This window comes from Solanum verrucosum, unplaced genomic scaffold, assembly GCF_900185275.1.
Source record: "Solanum verrucosum unplaced genomic scaffold, falcon-dt-bn FXZP01000261.1, whole genome shotgun sequence".
Taxonomy (NCBI): domain Eukaryota; kingdom Viridiplantae; phylum Streptophyta; class Magnoliopsida; order Solanales; family Solanaceae; genus Solanum; species Solanum verrucosum.
In genome coordinates this window covers 9,228,772-9,249,038 of record NW_026019969.1, presented here as the reverse complement: position 1 = coordinate 9,249,038, position 20,267 = coordinate 9,228,772, and the positions used below count along the sequence as shown (strand labels likewise).

At 34.5% G+C, this 20,267-nt stretch overlaps 4 protein-coding genes and 1 non-coding gene across 5 annotated transcripts; 4 read left to right on the top strand and 1 right to left on the bottom strand.

The window, feature by feature from the left end:
- The first annotated feature begins 1,295 nt into the window (after positions 1-1,295).
- Positions 1,296-7,864, top strand: LOC125816328 (transmembrane 9 superfamily member 1). Its single transcript, XM_049495918.1, has 12 exons — positions 1,296-1,515; positions 3,936-4,122; positions 4,203-4,307; positions 4,693-4,710; positions 4,795-4,889; positions 4,968-5,120; positions 5,261-5,395; positions 5,526-5,692; positions 5,915-6,009; positions 6,336-6,709; positions 7,158-7,431; positions 7,553-7,864. Exons 1-12 carry the CDS (start codon positions 1,420-1,422, stop codon positions 7,618-7,620), a joined length of 1,767 nt encoding a protein of 588 aa, XP_049351875.1. The 5' UTR covers positions 1,296-1,419; the 3' UTR covers positions 7,621-7,864.
- A 567-nt stretch (positions 7,865-8,431) lies between these two features.
- LOC125815740 (ferredoxin-like) lies at positions 8,432-9,031 on the top strand. Its single transcript, XM_049495288.1, has one exon. The coding sequence runs from the start codon at positions 8,444-8,446 to the stop codon at positions 8,852-8,854; it is 411 nt and encodes a 136-aa protein (XP_049351245.1). The 5' UTR covers positions 8,432-8,443; the 3' UTR covers positions 8,855-9,031.
- A 1,512-nt stretch (positions 9,032-10,543) lies between these two features.
- Positions 10,544-11,575, bottom strand: LOC125814983 (putative F-box/kelch-repeat protein At1g12870). Its single transcript, XM_049494413.1, has one exon. The coding sequence runs from the start codon at positions 11,573-11,575 to the stop codon at positions 10,544-10,546; it is 1,032 nt and encodes a 343-aa protein (XP_049350370.1).
- Positions 11,576-13,196: 1,621 nt separating this feature from the next.
- On the top strand, positions 13,197-19,044 carry LOC125816750 (phospholipase D delta-like). The gene is made up of 11 exons (XM_049496371.1): positions 13,197-13,307; positions 13,784-14,764; positions 14,902-15,018; positions 15,271-15,465; positions 15,769-16,032; positions 16,125-16,193; positions 16,324-16,471; positions 16,974-17,122; positions 17,411-17,581; positions 18,209-18,406; positions 18,721-19,044. Exons 2-11 carry the CDS (start codon positions 13,799-13,801, stop codon positions 19,012-19,014), a joined length of 2,571 nt encoding a protein of 856 aa, XP_049352328.1. The 5' UTR covers positions 13,197-13,307; positions 13,784-13,798; the 3' UTR covers positions 19,015-19,044.
- A 603-nt stretch (positions 19,045-19,647) lies between these two features.
- On the top strand, positions 19,648-19,721 carry TRNAR-UCG (transfer RNA arginine (anticodon UCG)). Its single transcript has one exon. It is a non-coding gene; the product is annotated as a tRNA-Arg (tRNA).
- The last annotated feature ends 546 nt before the right edge of the window (positions 19,722-20,267 follow it).

The following is a 20,267-nucleotide window of genomic DNA, read 5'->3' as shown; positions in this document are numbered from 1 at the left end:
CAGTTGTGTAACACAACTTGAAATAGTGGTCCATTACACTGTAAAATAAATAGTCAAAGCAACGCAAATTGTCTTGCTTGTCCCAAACTCTACCTTATATTTTGGATCTATTACACAATTTTTAAAAGTTAGGACTACATAAAAGGTGTACACTAAAATAAACATCATTAGCTAATCGTCATTTGAGAGTAAGACTTTTCTCATTGTATTTAAGATCTATAACCTTTAATGTAACTGAATATATACAACGTTCATCATAATTCAAACATTTCAATCGAATAAAGAAAAGACTCACGAAAAAATGAAATCGTTGACTAAGGTCCCCATGAGCATTTTCCCATAATTTTCATACATCGTGGGAGTTCTTTTCAAGATATATTTTATATAAGAAGTAAAAAAAATTTCTTGAGAAGATGTTATAATCTACACTAGACCTTGTTCACATTTGAATTCTAGGAAAATGGGCACTAGAATATGTAGAGCATCCCTAAACTAGGGGCTTGGGAAAAAGGCAATACAGTGAAAGACTTGTCTTAAAAAAACATCTTGACTAAAATTGATTAATTTTCATGAATTTTATACGTATTAAAAATAGTTGATATACATGTAAGTTCAAAAATAAAAATATATATCAGTGAATATATTATAAATTACAGTTAAAGAATGAATATAATAATTGAGTAAATAATTATTTTTCCATAATTTACATATATTGTGGGAGTTCTTTTCAAGAATTATTTTACGTAAGAAGTAAAGATTTTATCTTGAGAAGATGCATAATCTAACTAGTTCACATTTGAATTGTGGGAAAATGGGCACTAGAATATATAGAGCATCCCTAAACTAGGGGATTGGGAAAAAGACAACATGGTGATAGACTTTTCTTAAAAAACATCTTGACTAAAATTGATTAATTTTACACGTATTAAAAGTAGTTGACATGCATGTAAGCTCAAAAATAAAATATATGTCGATGAATATATCCTAAATTACGGTTAAAATATGAAAATAACAAATAAATAAATAATTATTTAAACTAAAGCGCGTATAATTCACTTTCTTCCAAACTTCTTGTTGTGCTATTTTTGGTACATGAGTCCATTTTCTTAGTGCTATTTTTGGTCATTATAGTAGAACTGATTCTTTTTTTTTTTTTTTTTTTAATTTAATTTTTTTTTTATAAAAAATATCCTTAAAATGGAGTATTTTATTTTAGATTTTCTATTTATTTAGGAAAATATTAGGAAAGCTGATACTTTACTACTAATAAATAAACAGCTTTCTAATAGTGCTGCTGCTCCCTTCTTGAGTCTGTTGAAATCAGATCATCATCTATATAGCCCGTTCACGACTTTGGGTCGGATCCCCCGTTTCATTCTGCCAATATCTCACGCGCCACTCCTATCGTCGCCGGCGATTATGATGCGGCCCACCGTCCGATCACTAACATTGTTCTCCTTCCTCGCCGCCTTGCTCCTCGTCTCGCCGGCGCTTGCTTCCGAGTCTGATCACAAGGTAAAATGTTCGATTCCAAGAACGCGAAAAACCCTAATTTCGGTTGGCTTTCTTGATTTTTAAGCTATACGCATTCTTTTTCTTTCTTTCTCGTTGGAAACATCCCTATGTTGTTCAGATCTATTGGCGAATCAAATTGCGAAGATCTTGATTGTGCATTGCTTCCGTTATTCCGAAAATTTTCCGGGTTTTAGTAGATTTGATTCGAAGTGATGAGATTAATTACCGTTTTGTTAATGCAAAGTAATGGTTTGACTTTAGATCTCCAAAAACTTTTGCGCCTGATCTCAAATTTGTCATATATATGTGTTTCATTTGCTAATTGTGTTTCGTAAGTGTAACGCTTGTTATGTGTAATGATTATGTTGTAATAGTCGAGTAAAGGTACTAACATGTCCTTAAGAATGTGCCTTGGTGGCTGTTCTGAGGAGGATTTAATCACGGTGGTTACCTTCTGCAGATGACATGTAACTGCACTGGTTAAGATTTGGAGTGAGGTTATTTTTCTTAATTTCATTCATTAAAGACAGAACCGAGGTTAATTTTCTATGTGTTCCTTTACCAGTTAAGTTTGAGTAGTGAATTGGTTGCAGCACCTCCTTCATCCTATATATTGTTTCATCCTATATATTGTTTAATGTCTGTTATAAAGACTGAGTTGTGAATTCGCATGGTGGTGGGACTCAACTTATTAGGATGAAAAGATCAAGGAAGGGTCAAAAAGGTGACCCCTTTTAGTTCAGATTAGATAATTTCAATATGTTGCCTGATAAGATGCATTAGGAGCAACTAGACAAGTGGGACTCCGTTGTTGGTGACACCTTCGGATGGAGAGATCAACTATCAGATAAGGAAATAAATTTGATGCCTTCTAGTTTAGATTAAATGGCTTTATTGTATTGCTGATCAGATGATGGAAGGAGTGAATTGATGAGACAGGTGTGCTGCTGTTTTATAAAAAACTAATTAGTGCACCTGGTGGAGTTGGGTATCTAGTAGGTCATTGAAGTGGATTTGCAGTGGCGCCAGAGTCTTGCAGTTGAAAATGGTGAAACCTTAGTTGATGGTGCATGTACTGTAAAACTTGTTTATTGACTGGTCTTCAGTCTTCACTGATTTTATCTTTTCATAACTATTTAACTTCTGAGTGAGGTTTGTTCTAATAAGCTCTATCACGGATATTCTTGTACGGTCTATAGTTTAGGTTGAGAGCCTTTTCTCTGCGTGCCAACTATAGTTCTGCATGACTTGCACTGTAAGAGGCTTTTATTCTACTTTCACTTAAAGCTAAGAACATTCTATTATATTCTTGTGTTTGCTTCTTGTAAATTCTGATTCCTACTGAATGATGTTTATAATTTTTGAATTGCAATCGAAGTATGTTGAATTAGATGTCTATTGGTTTCTTTTCTATAATCCTACAATGGACAGGCAGGGTGATATTTATTTAGCGCTGACAAAATCAAACTGCATGTTGATAATCCATCCCCTCAACCCGTCCAACCTATTACGGTCAGGATGTGTCATCATTAAGAAATGGTTTTATAATAGCAATCCGCTTTAAATTGCAGTGTTTATGGGTTAAGTATGGGTTTACTGCAATTTTAAAATGGTTTCGACCTTTTCTTTTTGAGGATAAAAATGGTTTCAACCTTCTCGACCTAAATTTGGCTTAGGAAGTGCATTGCAAAGATTTGCTCTGAGGTCATACGTGTCTGTTTGAAATGAAATCTTGCTCTTTGTTTTTCCTTTACATCTAGTTTCTGGCTCAGGGATTTATTCAGGTGATGCTTGCTCAATCTTCGCATAAGCCAATTGACAGGGCTTAAAGCCTTTATCAATTTTTCTGGAGTTCTGCTCTAGATCATCTTCTTCCTTCCTCAAAAAGTGTGTTGATTTAGATCTAATTGATCTTATCTCATTAAAAACAAGGAGCTAGAGGTTTGTGCATGATATACTTGTTCCTTTTTCCGAGGTGAGGGTCTAGGATTTTCTATGGAGGCGTATTTATAGTTCGTTTGACACTTCCACTCTAATGAGATCTAGCACTTAGTGATACGTAATGGACCGATGTGGTTAAGGGCATCTTATATTAGGGTATCTTTTCTCGTTTGTGCCTTGCCTGGTGGTGTTTGGTTAAGATGTTAACCCTATACCTTTCTTTTTTCTTGTATATAAAGCAATGCAAGTTTGTCTGTTTCTTTGCTCTACATTCTGCTCACTTCTGCAAAATATGGGACTATAAAATCTACTAGAGAGGAGAATATTTAATCTCCTGTTTGTTTCCTGTGAATTTCTGGGAAGTATTAAAATATGCATAATTAAGTGGATGCATTACTGCATTATGCTTGTGGTTTTGTTTCTTACCCAGGACTTCGTTTATGCAAAAAAAATTCTGACTTCTATGCTTTGTCCTACAGTATCAATCAGATGACCCAGTTACCTTATGGGTAAATAAAGTTGGGCCCTACAATAACCCACAGGAAACATACAACTATTACAGCCTTCCGTTTTGTCATGCATCTGGTTCTCACAAATGGGGTGGCCTTGGTGAAGTTTTGGGTGGAAACGAGCTTATTGATAGTCAGATTGACATAAAGTTTCAAAGTATGTGGATCTCCTTCAGTGTTGCTCCTCGTTATTCTTGTTTGATTTGAGGTTTACATGGACTCTTTGTTGTTTGATAGAAAACGTTGACAAGGGTAGCATTTGTGAGCTTGAGCTTGATGAAGCGAAGGTCAAGCAATTTAAGGATGCTATTGAAAACAATTATTGGTTTGAATTCTTCATTGGTATGTTACAAACTTTATTCTTTGGTATATTTTTATGATATGAATATCCCCTGCAAAAACATTGAGTACATTTTGTTCGTCAGAAACCTACTCTTGCAATGCTGATTAACATTATCTTATTGAAGATACCTTTTGGAATCTATTTATGTTATTTTATTAAATGTACACTCTTATTTATTGTTTAATTGCCACATTCCTGTTGACCTTATTTTGATTGGCTGTGTTGATTTAAACCTAATTCTGGTTCAGCGCTGAACTTTTTTTCGCTTTTTCCATTTTCAGATGTTCTGCCTTCTGTTATTTTGTTTAGATTCTTTTGAATTCTGTTGATTTTTTGTCTTGACCTTTACCTTCTTTTGTTTCCGGATTGTTGAATGTTTTTCAGATGACCTGCCGATGTGGGGTATGTACTCTCTCTCTGCCTTAATTTTTCTTGTCAAAAAATGAAAAAAAAGGCGGTATCATTTGTGCTTTGTCTGTGTTATAGGTTTTGTTGGTGAGCAACATCCTGACAGAAACAGTGATAACAAGCATGTACTTTACACACATAAGAACATACATATCAAATACAATAAGGACCAGGTTTGTGATTTGATCATCTCATCCAAATTTGGTGGATAAGTCTACATGCTCATCTTTCCCATGTTTTGGTTCTTGCAGATCATTCATGTCAATATCTCTCAAGAGGGCCCAAAGCCTTTGGAGGCTGGGAGAACCTTGGACATGACATATTCTGTCAAATGGCAGCCAACCAATATCAGTTTTGCTCGTCGCTTTGAAGTTTACTTGGATTATCCATTTTTTGAGCATCAGGTGGAGAACTGGAGATTACTTGGATAACATCGTTTTCTTAATTTTATTCATCTGCTCCAATGATTGGCATTTAATTAGCACCATGAGATTCAATTTTTCTTTTTTATGTGTTGTTTGTAATTGTGTTATGCACTGTGCAGATTCATTGGTTCTCCATCTTTAATTCCTTCATGATGGTCATCTTTCTTACTGGTCTGGTGTCTATGATATTGATGCGGACGCTAAGGAATGATTATGCCAAATATGCTCGGGAAGATGATGACCTGGAGACTCTGGTAACAACTTTGTGCTTTAAACAACATTCTGTTTAGATAAGATTCAAGTTTGAGGCTTATCCATTCCATTTAAAAAAAATAATTGCAACTTTGAGGCTGCTTTTCTTAATCATTATGTTTTTTGTCTCAGGAAAGAGATGTGAGTGAAGAGTCTGGTTGGAAACTTGTTCATGGAGATGTGTTTCGGACTCCCCTTAACCTAGTGTTACTTTCTGCTCTTGTTGGTACTGGGGCACAACTGGCATTGCTTGTCCTCCTTGTCATACTGTTGGCAATTGTGGGGATGTTGTATGTTGGGTATGTTGGATCCTTGATTGATACCTTTGAACTGTAGTTGTTGGCTATCTATTTAGGAATAGAGTATAGAGGCAATTCGTGATGGATCTGTCTGGTACTTCTAGTTTCATGGTTAGGATTGCAATAACATTACTGGTTGCTATTAGTATTTGTTTGAGTACTATGTTTCCTTGCTACTCTGTAATATATCTAATTTAAATAGTATGTGTGCATTCTTTTCAGGAGAGGATCCATAGTTACGACTTTTATTGTATGTTATGCTTTGACATCATTCATTTCGGGCTATGTTAGTGGTGCAATGTACTCACGGAATGGTGGTATGTTTCCTTTCTTATCTATATTTATCCTTATTAAGGGACTAATATTTTATTGGACCCCTTTTCCCCCTCTTCCTTTCGGCACTTCTATTTCATCTAAGGAGGTAGTTCAAGCTGGGATCTTTTGTCTTATCATTTATTGATGTGTAATGTGGGACATATTGCTAGTGGCTCCTGTTTTGGGGTACCTGCCACTGTGCATGGTTTTTATTTCTGTGTTCTTCCGTTTAATCGGCAGAACTTTGGAATGACAACACATTTTTTCTCTTGCTTCCTTTTTTTTTTTTTCAAGTGCAATAGTCATACTGTTTTTCTTCTTGTTGCAGGGAAAAGCTGGATCAAGTCGATGATTCTGACAGCATCACTCTTTCCATTTATGTGCTTTGGAATTGGCTTCGTTCTGAACACAATTGCCATATTTTATGGGTCTCTAGCAGCAATTCCCTTTGGCACAATGGTGGTTGTCTTCGTCATCTGGGCATTCATTTCCTTCCCCTTGGCTCTTCTGGGTACAGTTGTTGGAAGAAACTGGAGTGGTGCTCCAAACAATCCGTGCCGTGTCAAGACCATTCCTCGCCCTATACCTGTGAAAAAGTGGTACTTGACACCATCTGTAATCTCCTTGATGGGTGGTCTGCTACCATTTGGCAGCATATTTATCGAGATGTATTTCGTCTTCACATCCTTCTGGAATTACAAGGTAAACTATAAACCCATGCGAGGCTTGTGTACCACTCACTATAAGTGATTTTGAATAATAAGAAGGTTAAACTTCAACGGATTCAGGGAGAAACAATTTGATTCTGTCCATAGCTTGGACCTTGCTGCAAATAAGTATGAGCATGAAACGAACTCCAACTGATTCAGGATGCTGACCTAGTGGGTCCATCTTGATGCCCTTTTCCTCGTGAACAAGTTAGATTGTGTAAATTTGAATGAACTCCTATGAATAGAATGTCTTATCTTTTGCTAGCATGCACTGCCTGCATTATTAATCGTACTTCAAAAAAAATAATCAAATTGATATGGAATATATGAAAGAACCCCTTCTGTTAGGTAGCAGGATATTATAGTTTACTTCTCAACTAAGCAGCTGCTGGACAAAAATAGAATTCACTGCTAATTTATCCAAGTTATGGTTTTTGCAGGTGTACTATGTTTACGGGTTCATGCTTTTGGTGTTCCTGATACTCATTGTTGTTACTGTCTGTGTGACCATCGTGGGCACATATTTCCTGCTAAATGCTGAGAATTATCATTGGCAGTGGACTTCATTCTTCTCAGCATTCTCTACAGCTGTCTATGTCTACCTGTACTCAGTATATTACTACTATGTGAAAACTAAGATGTCAGGGTTCTTCCAGACCAGCTTCTATTTTGGATATACACTGATGTTTTGTCTTGGCTTAGGAATTCTCTGCGGTGAGTATGAGTACCAGTTGGACCATTTCTGCCATATTGAGTCTATTGCTTGTGTGTAATTTCAATTGGTATTTCATCTTGCTTCATGTTAGTTCTAATCAGCCTTGTCATTTAAACTTAGGTGCTGTTGGATTTTTGGGCTCACATCTGTTCGTGAGGAGGATCTATAGGAACATCAAATGTGACTGATGTTTTAACAAAGAAGAGTAGGACTGACACTGCTATATTTGCTTGGTATCTAGCAGTAAGGTCAAGAACAACCTCAAGAACCATGTATCTTTGTGGGATTCAATTTGGTTTAATGATGGTAGGTACCTCTGCTTGTATTCTGGGGAGCCCTGAAAATTTTCCATATTCCTTGGGCTGTAAAAGAAATCTCCTATTTTCATTTGTACTTAAATTAGAATGGAGACTTTGGATGATTCAAGGCTAGCATGGTAAGAGTTACAGCTGTGATGTAGTTATATCTCCAATACTATACGACGCAGATGCAAAAAACATTGCTACTTAATTTTTGTTTATTCTTTATGCCCAGACAAGTTGTTGAACAATTTACGATAACGATTTGGGATTCCACACATTGCAAGCAGCGAGACCAGTTTTCCATTTTCCTCATTTGTAATTGCATTTCTCGACCAAATAACCCTTTACTGCCCCGTTAGCTATTATAGTTGTCTTTCATTTTCGTATTCGGTTGGGTGGACTATTACTATTCCTCCTACGCCATCAAAGAGCAGTATTTTGCTGGGAATAGAAACAAAATCAATTCATAAAAAAAAAGTTGTGGATGCCCGCCCGCCCATCAAGACCTTCTTCAGCCATCTAGATTGGACAGACATTTCTAGACTCTACTAACTGACAAAATGTCCAGAATCTGAATTGATAGGAATAGTCTTCTGTGCCGTATTATGCTGACACGTGGAAGATTAGCCTAAACAAATCATTTCCACAAGCTCCCAATTTAAATGCTCATTAGTGAAGTGAGATCCAGCCAAGCACAAGAAAGATAAAAATGGCTAGTATTTCAGGCACCATGATCAGTACCTCCTTCATGCCAAGAAAACCAATTGTGACATTTCCAGCTCTCCTTGGGGTTAAATATGCAAATGGTGGCAAAATAACTTGTATGGCTACATACAAAGTGAAACTTATTACACCTTCAGGAGCAGTAGAATTTGATTGTCCAGATGATGTGTACATTCTTGATCAAGCTGAGGAAGAAGGACATGAACTTCCTTATTCATGCAGGGCAGGTTCTTGCTCATCTTGTGCTGGTAAAATTGTATCTGGAAGTGTTGATCAATCTGATGGAAACTTTCTTGAAGATGAACAAATAAGTAGTGGATATGTGTTAACTTGTGTTGCCTATCCACAGTCTGATGTTACCATTGAAACTCACAAAGAGGAACAACTCACAAGCTAAACTAAATTTGGAGAAATTTTATGTTTATAATGTGGTCAAGTTTATAGTATATGTGAGTGTAATTTTCTTCCATTATAATGTGAGTGTAATTGTCTGCTTTGTAATATTGTTATTCTGGGTGTACTTGTTTGTTGTTCATTCGACAGAATTTGGCTTGGTAAAAAAGGCTCGTTTTTATTAAAAGTTCCACAAATGTTTTTCTGAATCATTTAAATATATTACATTAATGTTTATTTTTATGTATTCATTTGGTAAAATTGATCTATTGATCACTTATTAATATAAATGGCAAGTTTAAAGCTCTATCACTACTAAATAAATATTGTGCCTATGTCCAACATGTTCTTTACTTGCATCTAAATATGCAACCAAATAAGTCATCATTTCTTCAAATCTGTTCAACATCCATATTGAACAATTATTTTCTAACCTTCAACGCAAATCATCTACCATTGTTATTTTCTACTCTCTAGCAAAAAATAAAAGATATTTTCTGTCATCAAATATAGAAAATAAGTTAGAAACCAACTTGTTTTCTTTCATACCAAACATTTTCTGAAAAATGTTTTTCAGTTTTATCAGGCGCAAATGTTTTTCAAATCAATATATTTTTTTCAAAGTTGAAGAAAATGACTTACCTCTAAAATAAATTTAAAAAATAAGAAAAATAGTTTCAAAAACTCTCCTCTAACCTCAAATTACAACCTTTTATTTACTCAGTATCCAAGCTCCCTCTTCAAAAAAATTAAATAAATGAAACCACCATCATTAGCCTGCCCTCGTATCCAAGCTCCCCCTTCAAAAAAATAAAATAAATTAAACCATCGAATTTTGTTCCGGTTGATTCGAACTTGTTTTTTTTCATATCAAAACACATAACTATTTTGTTCCGGTTGATTCGAACTTGTTCTCTTCATATCAAACACATTCTAACCTTTTTTTTCTTCATATCAAACACTTAGAACAAATAGTGCAGTAGCAATAAATGCAAGAATATTTACTTCCATAATCTCATCATTTTTTTACTTCTCAATAACTCGGGATTTAATTACATAGAGATGATAAATCTTTGGCATGTTTTTTACGTTGACTTGGATACTATTTTCAATTTTTAGAAAAAGACTTTGGAATATAAGATTTCGTAGAAAATATTATTTCTCCATTTTTATCTTTAAAAAATATTGTAATTTTTATAGTTTGAAGTTTGAAAAAAGTTGAACTAATTTTTTAAGGCAAATTTAAAGAATAATGTGATCTTATATCGTATACTGCATTCTTATTTGGTAGGTTAAAAAAATAAATTAAATTAGTTTAAATACTTCCCAGTTTTACGAACTATTACAATACATCCATTAGCTAATTGAATCCTTTTAACAAAAAATAATTGTACATTAAATGCTTCAATATCTTGATATAGGGAGGTTTAGTTCAATCTATTCACCTTAATATGACTAAAGTAAAGCGCAGCTGATCGTCTTTGCCTATAAAAATAACTAAGGATCAAGTTGACAAAAGAGAGTCTGTTGAAACTATGAACAAGGATATTTTACTCAATTCCCTTTTTACTATTTTGAAAAGCGGAATAAAATGAAATTCCTCCTCTAGTAATCTTCTTCAAGATTATAATACTCGTTTCGATAGATCCTTCACTAAAAAAAAAAAACATATTAAAGCAAATAAAAGTTGTTATTAGATAGAGTGCATTCCATTTAAAGTATACAAAGAAGAATGAAAGACAGCTAAAACTTTAGAATCGTCGTAATCTGACAACACAATATCTACCTTCCCCGAAGTAAAATTATACCGATAGAAACTTTTCTTTTCTGGTAATAAAAAGTACAACTCGAGATCATTGACAGAGAGAATTTCAATTGGTTCATCTTCCTCTTTCAAGTTTTTCATCTTGACGGTCCGTTTTTCTTCAATCCATTTATTCGTTTTATAATCGTCTAACACCAAGACATGAAGCTCATCGTTTACTATTTTACCAAACGAGACCTTTTCGTTCCATTCTATATAATTATCAAAGCCCAATTTTGAAGTAAAATTACCTCTAGGTAAAGTTGCAGTAGTAATGTAGATCTCGTTCTCCATGTCCAATATATCAATCTTTATAGCAGCGGTTTGGTTGATTATTCCCCAAATGCAATAAGAAACTTCAGATGTAACAAAAACGTGACAATTTGTCACATTCTCCACGTTTTGACAGGTTGGTAATTCCAGGAGTCTCCACAAACAACTACTTTCATTCCCAATGGTGAGAATTTCACAACCCAAATTTCGAGAATTTTCGTCTTTATAAATGGAAAGAATCTTGAAAACTTGCTTAGATGGGAGAAAATCAAGGGTCATGAGCAAACTAGGATTGTTTTGTGGGTTGGGAAGTTGAACAAGTTGGCCAATTTCAGGATTCCTTATACGATATAGTCTCGAATTATTATTATTATTAACTATACTTTGCTCCAAAAGTAATCCTTTGCATCCATCTAAGACGACAAATTCATCATTTTCAGACTTGTTGTAAATCAACAAGGATGAATTTTCAGAATGAAGGAAAATAAAGTGATGATCAAGAATTATGGAATTCCAATCTTTGCTTACACTTTTGAATCTCAACAATGCTTTAACTGGCAAACAACTCAAGATTTGTTCTATTATTGCCTCCGGAAGATCAGAATTATTGGTTACTGAAACTAATTTCTTTTTTCGTCTACGCTTCATATACTTTCATGATTGAAGGATGAAATATTTTAACAAGAAGATGGTGGATTCAACTGAAAGCAGTACACATAGTATAAATGGATTTATGAATCTATAATATAGGTTAAGGGATCGAGAATGACGACTTTTCAATGATTTAGTGGATCAGATTAAATGGGTCGGATCATTAAATGGATATATAATTGGTTTTTAAAATTTTGGTTAAAAATAAAAATTTCATGTCAGAAAATTTTAGTAAAAAAAACAATTAAATTAGTACAAAATCTATTTGACTAGAGAATAGTTTACGTATTTAATTAGGTGTGATTAATATAACAAAATAAAACCCTAATCAATCTTGAAGTAATACTACTTTCAAAAAAATAGGACTTTCTTGTTGGTATTGCCTTTGGACGCAAACAATTAGTAAAAGATTTCTGTGTTCCACCTTATGTAACCAGATTAGGAGGAGGGTCAAACTAATTAATTTTTTGTTTTAATTCGAATATACATTTTTTTTATGAAAAATAACATAAAGTAAAACAGAGAGAGGGGGAATACATTTCTCCAAGTTGAAAAATTAAGAAATTATAATTAATGTAGTGAAACTTAGGACATGAAGTCATGAACTAATCGTATCAGTATTATGGAATTAATTAATTTTCAGGTTTGTTACCTATTTTTAGAATTAATTTAGGGCTGTCAAAATTAGCGCAAAAACAAATGATCTATTGAATTCGTCCAGATTTTTATAGGTGAGGTTAAAGTAAATTAAAATTGGGCTAAATTTGAAGTAATTTAAGCATGATCCATTTTAAAACGATTGTCAGCTTAGCGCAATTTTATCGTTTGTGAATTTTGCTCAAATATTTTTCATTGTACTCACTAGGATCGGCTCTCGAATCCCCGATCAGGTAAGTCTTGGGTCCCGGGTCAGGTTCATGGCTCGAGTCTCGGGTCCAAGGTAGAGTCGGTCTCAAATCAAGCCTCGTGTCCCGAGTTAGGGTTAGGGTCGGGGCTCGGGTTGGCGGGTCAGGGTATAATGATGTGCAATACTCTAAATCAAAATACCATCTTAGAGCCCGTTTGACATTGCTGCTAAAAACTGTTTATTTTTAGAAATATTTTTTAAAAATAACTTTTTAGAAAAGTGCTTTTGAAAAAAATATTAATTTGTATTTGGCTAATTCATTTGAAAAGTATTTTTTATAAGCATATTGTGTTTGACTAATCTTTTTTAAAAAGTACTTTTGAGAGGCAAATTACAATTAAGGACAATTATTAATGTAAATTTAACATTAAAATTATTTTATAGAGAGAAACTAGTTTAAACATCTATTAAAAAAATGAGTTAAATTTTTATTTTTATTAAATTAAAATGTTCATATTCAAATTTTAAATCAATATTGAAATCTTTACTAGTATATTGCATGTATTTTTTCTTTTTAAAAAAAGTTTCTCCTGAATATTATTAGAAACAGGTACAATGATACTTATTATTATTTTTTCACTATTAAAAAAAAAAACTTCAAGCAGATCCACTTGTGAAGAATTCGTGTCAATTTACCCGCCAATTTCGATGTATGACAGTTGAGTTTTTCTTTTTGGGATGTACACTGACAAACATTTCGCTTATTGGCCACCATTTTCTGTCTGATGCCATTAATGCATGAAAACAGAGGTCTCAATTGCAAAATGTGAATCTGCATTATGATCATTCAATATATCCACAGGCAGATCTAGCGCGGATTGTGTGAGTTCAACTGAATCCATTACTTTCATTTAGAATCGGTAAAATTTTTTTATATAAAATTTATACATATAGTAATAAGATTACATCTATTTTGAATCCACCGGAATTAGATCCTGAATTCAACTAAAGAATATATGTATGCATCTGATGTTGCATGGTGTGTACATAGTTTTTTCTTATTAGCGACCTTTTTTGTGTTTAATTTGTTGCATCTCTTAAGTCTCAGGAAAAGAATAAAATTTGATTTCTAATAATTCAGTGCATATTTTGCCAACAAACATCAGGGGAAGTGGGTCTTCCATTCATGTAGGAGGCACTTGGTTTCCATAACTGTGACACAATTGATCGTTTTTTCAAGCTATTCAATGAAAAATGTGTATCTGATATACTAGCAATCGCGAATATAAATCCAGGCATTTTCTGAATCGAGGGTCTATCGAATACAACCTTCTCATGGTTATTTAATATTTTTACAGTTAGCAGTAAGGAAAATGATACATTCAGTTGATAATTGGCTGCAAAGGCAGGCAAGTGCCCCTGTGGCAGGAGTACCTGGTATGCCCTTAAGATCTAGTGACAATGTTCATGATTTAACTGGAAATGCAGTACTTCTGCATGGAGAATTGGACTTGTGTATTATAGAGGCATGCTCACTTCCAAATCTAGACGCGAAATGTCTTCCCATGTTTTCTTGGAAAAGCAAGGACAGCACCAACGCATCAGGATTGGTAGATACTAGTGATCCCTATGTATCTGTGTGTCTAGCTGGGGCAAGTATAGCTCGAACAGCGGTGATTCCAAATGATGAAAATCCGACATGGAATGAACGTCTGTGTATACCAGTTGCTCACGCTGTAGACAAAGTAGAGTTTATAGTCAAGGATAATGATAAAGTAGGTGCTGAACTGATAGGAATAGTGGCGATACCTTCTAGTAAAATTGCTGAAGGTAATCAAATAAATGGTTGGTTCCCGATTTGTGGATCCTCCGGTGCTCCCTTGGAAACTGATGCTCAACTGCATCTGTCAATCCATTATACGCCAGCAACAGAGAACCCTTTGTATAAAAATGGTGTTGGTAATGAGGCTGATCAAAAGGGAGTGCCGCACACTTATTTTCCTCTACGAAAAGGAGGAGATGTTACACTTTATCAAGACGCTCATGCGCCTGATGAAACACTTCCTGAAATCCTATTAGATAATGGCAAGGTCTTTAAGCATAATAAATGTTGGGAAGACATATGCCATGCCATGTTGGAAGCACAACATCTAATATATATTGTTGGTTGGTCCATCTATCATCTTGTTAGAATCATAAGAGAACCTACAAGGCCAGTGCCTTCTTCTGGGTGGCTAGAGCTGGGGGAGATGCTAAAGTACAAGTCACAAGAAGGCGTTCGTGTGATATTGCTGATTTGGGATGATAAAACTTCGAATGATGATTTATTCCTCAAGACGGTAATATAACTGAGTAGTTAGTTAATGATTTGTTTCTTGAGTATCCTTTCGTAGTCTTGTTTAGATGGTATCACAACTTAGAACTCGATCGTAAGTTTCTAAATGTTGGTCATATTGTTCTGTGAATTTGAATGCAGGAAGGTGTAATGCAAACTCATGATGAAGAGACCAAAAAGTTCTTTAAACACTCAAGTGTCCACTGTATTCTTTGTCCTCGTTCTGCTAGCAGTAAGCTTAGCATTTTCAAGCAGCAGGTACCTTTTTTGTATTTTACTGTTTGAATAGCTGGCAAGATGAATTCTTGTGTCCATGATTTCTGTTAAAAAAAATTCTTGTATTTTGAACAGAAATCTAAGTTTATTCACTTCAGACAGAAATTCACCTGGAGAACTGTTTGGAAAGCTTTTTATTTTGTTTATATTGGTGATTTTTGTTTATGTGCAACTGCTTGGAAATCATCATCTGTATCATTTTCTTCTTGATCAAATGAAAACCTTTTACTGCAGGTTGTCGGAAACATTTTTACACATCATCAGAAATGTGTGATTGTTGACACACAAGCAGCTGGTAATGATAGAAAGATAACTGCTTTTGTTGGAGGCCTAGATTTATGTGACGGACGATATGATACTCCTGAACACAGACTGTTTAGTGATCTTGAGACCGTCTTTGAAAATGATGTTCACAATCCCACATTCACAGTAAGGCATCTCGTTGAAGCTTTCCAACTGAGGTTTTTGTTTGACAGTATATATGACATATACCATGTTTATGGATTATCCAAGCAACTTAACAACTAAGATAGCTTTTTCTTCATGTTAATTATGAGAGAATAGGTGAAAATGAACATTGCTATAACCATTGTCAAAGGTATATTTCCCATGCTACTAAGATTCTCATGTGGGCAATAAGTTTGTTAACAGTAATTTTTATTTCTTTCATGAATGTCTACTGTATCTTTTCATTCATTAGTATTGTCCCAAAAACTTATACGATATGTACAGAGTAGCTCAGGTGGACCAAGAGAACCATGGCATGATTTACACAGCAAGATCGAGGGTCCTGCTGCTTATGATGTTTTGACAAACTTTGAACAGAGATATAGAAAGGCTATAAAATGGATTAGAATAAAAAAATGCAAACCGGGGTTAGATTCATTACTTAAGTTAGAAAGGATTCCATCAATCCACATGCCTGCTGCTGGATCGGATGGTGACCAAGTAGTTCATGTCACAAAGGAAGAAGATCCGGAAAATTGGCATGTTCAGGTACTAGACATGTTTCTCCTGTATATGTTGTGTTCTTCTGTTATCTTAAATGTTTAAGTTTCACTATAATTACTTCCTATAACGGTTTCCAGGTTTTCCGATCAATAGATTCAGGATCTGTTAAAGGGTTTCCGAAAGACGCTAAAGAAGCAAGAGCTCAGGTAGCACTAAGTTTTATAAAGACCAGTGTTCTATCTGCAACTAGTTTCAATGTTATTGTGGGTAGTTGCTTTGTCTGAAATCAAGTCACCATGTCAAGATGAATGCCTAATTTTGACTGTTCAATATCAGAATCTTGTCAGTGGAAAGAACTTGAGGATAGACAGAAGCATACACCTGGCTTACGTGAAAGCAATTCGATCTGCTCAGCATTTCATTTACGTAGAGAATCAGTATTTTCTTGGTTCTTCATATTGCTGGCCGTCCTACCGAAATGCAGGTATATACTGTTCTATCTCGAATTCAACGTTCATCCTTGAATCTTATAGAGGTAGTCTAAGGTTTGCCTAGCAAAAGAATACTCTTCTACACAGAAAACTTGCTTATGATATAGTTGGTGATTTTAGGGGTATCATCCGATGCAACCTGCTAAGGTTCAAACCTCATCATTCATTTTTCTAATTTGTAACTTCTGTATCCTAGTAAGGCATAAACATGTCCAGATTTTCCTTATAAATATTCAGATTTCAAATTGATAATGGAAGGACATAAAGCTTGATTCACACACAAGGTTCCTATAGGTATAGAAAAACAGGTGTCTTTTGTACAAAACCATATCTTTTTGTAGGTTTTCTACTTGTACACGTATGTGTTTTGCCCTTCTTTTAATTCAATCTATAAGAAAATGATACAAATGAATGGGCATTTTGAGCTATTTAACAAGAAAATCTGACATGCTCACTGAAAATGTATTATGTTTGTGTATTGTATGTAATTATCAGGTGCGAATAACCTTGTCCCTATGGAAATTGCTTTGAAAATTGCCAGCAAAATAGCAGCAAGTGAACCTTTTGCTGCATACATAGTGATTCCAATGTGGCCTGAAGGTATCCCAACCAGTAACGCCGTGCAGGAAATTCTCTTTTGGCAGGTCTGAATTTAGTACAATGATTATTTATCTTAGAGGTCCTTATGTTGATCCCTCACATAAATAAGTACTACAAAGTAACCTATCACATGAGAAGTTTGAGCTCAATATCTGTCTAGGTTCTCCAATGATATTGCAAAACTCAAGTATTCAAATGCGGTTAAACTTAAGTAGTCAGCTAAGAGAACCATGATTTTCACTTTTACTCCTACTTAACTCCAGCTAGTCTTATCTTGAATTTGTAGTTTTTAGTAACATCTAATTCTTGGATATGGATTGGAATTATGGCAGGGTCAAACAATGTCTATGATGTACAAAATTATCGCACAGGCTCTTGAAAATGCAGGCATATCTCAATTTTTCCATCCTCAGGATTACTTGAACTTCTACTGCCTTGGTAACAGAGAAGCAAAAAAGCGTGGAGGTGACGGAGACAATCCAACTCCCCAGGAACACACACATGTAAGTTGCATGTTGATTTTCTGGGACTGGGATTTTTGCTGATGACCAGATTATGTAGTATGTTTTCCTAAACATTTATTTGTTGGTTGGTTCTAAATAGGTTTGTATGTCATTGAAATAACTGCATTTAATAGATTTTGGGACCAAATAAGAGGACCAGTGAAGGTGGTGAAGCTCAAATACCAAGTTCATATGGGATGGGGTGGATGAAATTGCTAGTTTTCTTTATTTTCTACTGAAGTAAAAGAAGCAACAAAACAATGGAATGAAGAAGAATGAAACAGGAGGCTAATTTTGGATAACGTTAGATTCGTCACAGCAAAAAAAAAAAACATTGAATTTGGTGTGAAATTCCCAACACTAAAGTGAATGGTGTGGGGGCATGAGCTTGATTGAGGCCATCTTTAATATGGTTGTAATACGATGTGCCAACAAACATGTGTTTTGCTCAATCAGCCTGTGCTACACATGTTAAGACTATTGTGTTGTCCTCCAAAATGAGTGAATGCAATAATTGTGAAATAAGAGTTATTTTGAAGACCTGTTATGGCCTAAAGTGAGCTGTGTTGCCCCTCTTTTTTACACTTTCCCCAAATAATTCTCTTTTCTTTTCTACAACCTATGCAGGAACTAGCTCAAAAGTTCCGCAGATTTATGATTTATGTACACTCCAAAGGAATGATAGTAGATGATGAATATGTATTGCTGGGTTCTGCAAATATCAACCAAAGATCTTTGAGTGGTTCAAGGGATACTGAAATTGCTATGGGAGCTTATCAACCACATTACACATGGGCCAAAAAGGAGGCTCATCCACATGGCCAGGTATGAATTAGATTTATTTCTTGCCGTTTATCCTCCTCTATGAAGGCAGTAAGTGAAAAGTCATCGCATTGAACTGTGATCATTCGTTGTGAAAAAACTCCGAACTACTCTGTAGCTCATAAAGTAGTTGAAACTTTTCGAACCAGTAACATGTTAAATATTAGTAAAATCACTGTCACAGTTTGTTTTGTCAAGATGAGTGAGTCATTTTGAAAGCAATTGAGTTGTTATTTGAGTTTAGCATGAACATATTTAGGGGTTCGCGGATATACAACCTTACAATCCATGGAAGTGAGTTTTTTTGTTGCATTCAGGTCTATGGTTATCGGATGTCTCTGTGGGCTGAACATCTTGGTAGAGTTGAAGAGGGCTTCATGGATCCACAGACTATCGAATGTGTTAGACGTGTTAACAAGATAGCTAGACGCAACTGGCAAGCATTTGTAGCAGATGAATATAAACCAATGAAAGGGCATTTGATGCAATATCCAGTTCATGTAAGTAAAAATGGAGAAGTCACAGCACTGCCTGGATTTGAGTGTTTCCCTGATGTTGGAGGTAAGATTCTTGGGGCACCAACCAATCTCCCCGACGCCCTTACCACGTAACAACTCACATAGTAGCACAACTGGAAATGCATATATATATATTGTGCATCTGAAGTTCCAACTACTACTGAAGCAATAGTCCATTATATGTTTCTCTGCCAGGCTGATGATTAGAGATGTATAAGGCTCCATCTCCTCTATGATGGAAAATGTTGTTTTACATAGGATTTACTCATTCTTTTGTATTAGTACATTTTTGACAATTTTATGAACACTACTCAAATTATTCATCAAGTAACTGAAATTAATATAGTACTACCACCATTTCTTTTTTTGAACTATTTGTATGCATTCTTGAAGTTATGAAATGGAGGAAGAATATAGTCTTCTTTAATGATAAGTACAATAACATTACTGACCTGAAATAACAATAAAATAAATGCAATTTGATCATCAAAGTTCTTGAATTCCTATCAACTATTAGGGGAGTAAGGCATTAAAGTTGAAACAAAAGTTGTATACATGGAAAAAAATTGTTTTGGAATCAAAACAAAATATTTAACTAAAATTACTCAGTACATTGTTCAGATGAGATCTGAAGACATACTGCTAAAAAATGCTAGAAATAAAACCAAGATGAGGAAAGAACAAATAACTACTATTTCTAAAATAGTCAAAAAGTAGTCACACAAAGACCGCATAGCGCAGTGGATTAGCGCGTCTGACTTCGGATCAGAAGGTCGTGGGTTCGACTCCCACTGTGGTCGCTATTTTTTTTCTTACCTAGTCTAATAAAATTTCACAATTCACATGATCAATAAGTATTATCGACAACTCCTAAATCATTTTTTGTTTGCTATATTTATAGCTATACAAAAAAAAGACATTTCAATTTTGTAAGGAAAGCAAATTCTCATCGAATAATAAGATGATAAAATTTATATTCTCGTTTCTTTAGCTTATAAGTTACTCAACAATCTTGTGTTTGCAAGAAAATTGACAACGAATTCTACATAAAACTTTATTCTTTTTTTACTATATGCTTCATTTATTAGTACACTATTGTCATATTAGTTCGCTTAATGTTGTTATTGTCAATTTCTAATGATTATTCGATTCTTAGCATCCACAATAATTACATAATTTTGTTTTCATTATTAATGACAAATTTTTTATTTTCTATTTTTGAAAAAAAATACAAGAAATTATTTGTAGTAAGGTAAGTGAACTAAACAATTAGAGAAAGGTCAACACCTTTTCTAAATGTGGGGACATATTATAAATAAAAAAATAATAGTAATATGAAGGAATAA

Bases quoted from the DNA above. Each gene is read 5' to 3' on its own strand.
- LOC125814983 (XM_049494413.1), bottom strand. From the start codon at position 11,575: ATGAAGCGTAGACGAAAAAAGAAATTAGTTTCAGTAACCAATAATTCT.
- LOC125815740 (XM_049495288.1), top strand. From the start codon at position 8,444: ATGGCTAGTATTTCAGGCACCATGATCAGTACCTCCTTCATGCCAAGA.
- LOC125816328 (XM_049495918.1), top strand. From the start codon at position 1,420: ATGATGCGGCCCACCGTCCGATCACTAACATTGTTCTCCTTCCTCGCC. The intron at 5,693-5,914 runs GTATGTTGGATC...CATTCTTTTCAG, and splicing joins GTGGGGATGTTGTATGTTGG to GAGAGGATCCATAGTTACGA. The intron at 6,010-6,335 runs GTATGTTTCCTT...TTCTTGTTGCAG, and splicing joins AATGTACTCACGGAATGGTG to GGAAAAGCTGGATCAAGTCG.
- LOC125816750 (XM_049496371.1), top strand. From the start codon at position 13,799: ATGATACATTCAGTTGATAATTGGCTGCAAAGGCAGGCAAGTGCCCCT. The intron at 15,019-15,270 runs GTACCTTTTTTG...CTTTTACTGCAG, and splicing joins TTAGCATTTTCAAGCAGCAG to GTTGTCGGAAACATTTTTAC. The intron at 17,582-18,208 runs GTAAGTTGCATG...CAACCTATGCAG, and splicing joins CTCCCCAGGAACACACACAT to GAACTAGCTCAAAAGTTCCG.